The sequence below is a fragment of the Onychostruthus taczanowskii genome, unplaced genomic scaffold, assembly GCF_017590055.1.
Source record: "Onychostruthus taczanowskii isolate IOZ18803 unplaced genomic scaffold, ASM1759005v1 scaffold384, whole genome shotgun sequence".
Lineage (NCBI taxonomy): Eukaryota > Metazoa > Chordata > Aves > Passeriformes > Passeridae > Onychostruthus > Onychostruthus taczanowskii.
The window spans coordinates 17,774-20,928 of NW_024501282.1; the positions used below are offsets into that span (position 1 = coordinate 17,774).

The 3,155-nt window shown below is 64.9% G+C and overlaps 1 protein-coding gene across 1 annotated transcript in view; it reads right to left on the reverse strand.

Annotated features, from left to right (window-relative positions):
• The window catches only part of LOC121339962 (chromodomain-helicase-DNA-binding protein 3-like), a 46,441-nt gene that overhangs the window by 17,061 nt on the left and 26,225 nt on the right, over positions 1–3,155 (reverse strand). The window contains 5 exon segments of the mRNA XM_041412241.1: positions 1,006–1,147; positions 1,232–1,405; positions 1,836–2,003; positions 2,234–2,320; positions 2,572–2,693. Of these exon segments, the coding sequence (XP_041268175.1) occupies positions 1,006–1,147; positions 1,232–1,405; positions 1,836–2,003; positions 2,234–2,320; positions 2,572–2,693 (693 nt within the window).

Below are 3,155 nucleotides of genomic sequence, written 5' to 3' on the forward strand. Positions count from 1 at the left end.
ACTGGGAGGCACTGGGAGGGACTGGGAGGGACTGGGTGGCACTGGGAGGGACTGGGAGAAGCTGAACACCCTGTACTGGGCACACTGGGAGGCACTGGGAGCCACTGGGAGGCACTGGGAGGCACTGGGAGGCACTGGGAGGCACTGGTACAGGCTGGAGACTGGGTGGCACTGGGAGGGACTGGGAGAAGCTGAACACCCTGTACTGGGCACACTGGGAGGCACTGGGAGCCACTGGGAGGCACTGGGAGGCACTGGGAGGCACTGGTACAGGCTGGAGACCCTGTACTGGGCACACTGGGAGCGCTGGGATTGGCACTGGGCAGACTGGGAGATTTTGGGGGTCTCTGGGGGGATGTTTTGGGGTCCCACCTGGGAGAAGATGAGCACCCTGTGGTTCTGGGGCTGGGTTTGGGATTTTTTGGGGTAGGTTCTGGGTGTTGTTTTGGGGTTATTTGGGATATTTTGGGGTATTTTGGGGTCCCACCTGGGAGAAGATGAGCACCCTGTGGTTCTGGGGTGGGTTTGGGATTTTTTGGGATATTTTGGGATGGTTTTGGGGTGGGTTTGGGTCCCACCTGGGAGAAGATGAGCACCCTGTGGTTCTGGGTGTGTCCCCTCCCTGTCCCCATGTCCCTCCCACACCCCCAGTGTCCCTGTGTCCCCACACCCCCGACTGTCCCCATGTCCCCAGTGTCCCCCCACTGTCCCTGGTGTCCCTTCCGCACCCACAGTGTCCCTGGCTGTCCCCATGTCCCCCTACAACCCCTGCTGTCCCCATGTCCCCATATCCCTGGCTGTCCCCATGTCCCCCCACACCCACGGTGTCCTCGGTGTCCCAGCTGTCCCCATGTCCTCCCAACCCCCTCTGTCCCCATATCCCCCCACACCCCTGGCTGTCCCCATGTCCCCCCACACCTCTGCTGTCCCCATGTCCCCTGCTGTCCCCGTGTCCCCTGGCTGTCCCCGTGTCCCCCCACCCCCCCGCTGTCCCGGTGTCCCCACCATGGCCGCCACGGGGAACAGGTAGGGGTGGTTGCAGCACTTCTTGAGGTCCATCATGATGTTGAGCAGCGACACCTGGTTCCCCCCGCCCCGCGAGTTCAGCGCCTCGAAGTTCCTCGTCAGGATGTACTTGTAGTACTTCCTGCGGGGACAGCGGTGCCACCGGCCGCTCTGGGGACGCTCCGGGGGCTGGGGACAGCCCCGCGGGCGGGGGACAGCGGCCTACTTCTGCATGGGGCTGAGCTCCACGCGCACGATCAGCTCCGTCTTGGCCGGCATGTTCTTGAAGACGTCGGCCTTGAGGCGCCGCAGCATGTGGGGGCCCAGCAGGTCGTGGAGCTTCTTGATCTGGTCCTCCTTGGAGATGTCGGCAAACTCCTCCAGGAAGCCCTCCAGGTTACTGGGGACACGGGGACACTGGGGACATTTGGGGACAATTTGGGGATTTTGGGACAATTTCAAGGCCATTTTGAGGACACGTTTGAGGCCATTTTGGCCCATTTTGGGTACCCTGGCAGCCATTTTGGGGCCCATTAGCGGCCATTTTGTGGAGGACATTTGGCTCACCTCAGGACATTGGCGGCCATCTTGGCGCCATTTTGAGCCCGTTTTCCGCCATTTTGGGGCCAGGTGACCCAGGAGGTGACACAGGAGGTGGCCCAGGTGACACAGGAGGTGACACAGGTGACAGGAGGTGACACAGGAGGTGGCACAGGAGGTGATACAGGTGACAGGAGGTGGCCCAGGTGACAGGAGGTGGCACAGGAGGTGACACAGGTGACAGGAGGTGACACAGGTGACACAGGTGGCCCAGGCGGCCGGGGACGCACTTGAAGCGCTCGGGCGTGAGGAAGTTGAGCAGGTGGAAGAGCTCCTCCAGGTTGTTCTGCAGCGGCGTCCCCGTCAGCAGCAGCTTGTGCTCGATCTTGTACCCGTTGAGCACCCGGAAAAACTGCGGGGACACACCCAGCTGGGGGTGGCCGAGACCCCAGACCCACCTGGGGACAGGGCCCGAGACCCCAGACCCAGCTGGGGATGGCCGAGACCCCAGACCCACCTGGGGATGGCCGAGACCCCAGACCCACCTGGGGGTGGCCGAGACCCCAGACCCACCTGGGGACAGGGCCCGAGACCCCAGACCCAGCTGGGGATGGCCGAGACCCCAGACCCACCTGGGGATGGCCGAGACCCCAGACCCACCTGGGGATGGCCGAGACCCCAGACCCACCTGGGGGTGGCCGAGACCCCAGACCCACCTGGGGACAGGGCCCGAGACCCCAGACCCAGCTGGGGGTGGCCGAGACCCCAGACCCACCTGGGACACCGGCCCAGGAGGTGGCACAGGAGGTGGCACAGGAGGTGACACAGGTGACAGGAGGTGACCCAGGAGGTGACACAGGAGGTGACACAGGTGACACAGGTGACAGGAGGTGACAGGAGGTGACACAGGAGGTGGCCCAGGTGACAGGAGGTGGCCCAGGAGGTGGCCCAGGTGACACAGGAGGTGACACAGGTGACAGGAGGTGACACAGGTGACACAGGTGGCCCAGGCGGCCGGGGACGCACTTGAAGCGCTCGGGCGTGAGGAAGTTGAGCAGGTGGAAGAGCTCCTCCAGGTTGTTCTGCAGCGGCGTCCCCGTCAGCAGCAGCTTGTGCTCGATCTTGTACCCGTTGAGCACCCGGAAAAACTGCGGGGACACACCCAGCTGGGGGTGGCCGAGACCCCAGAACCACCTGGGGACAGGGCCCGAGACCCCAGACCCAGCTGGGGATGGCCGAGACCCCAGACCCAGCTGGGGATGGCCGAGACCCCAGACCCAGCTGGGACACCCTAAAACCCACCTGGGCCACAGCCGAGACCCCAGACCCACCTGGGGACAGCCCGGGACCCCAGACCCAGCTGGGACACCCTAAAACCCACCTGGGACACGGCCGAGACCCCAGACCCACCGGGAGACAGCCCGGGACCCCAGACCCACCTGGGCCACGGCCGAGACCCCAGACCCAGCTGGGGACAGCCCGGGACCCCATACCCAGCTGGGGACAGCCCGAGACCCCAGACCCAGCTGGGCCACAGCCGAGACCCCAGACCCACCTGGGGACACCCTAAAACCCACCTGGGCCACGGCCAAGACCCCAGACCCATCTGG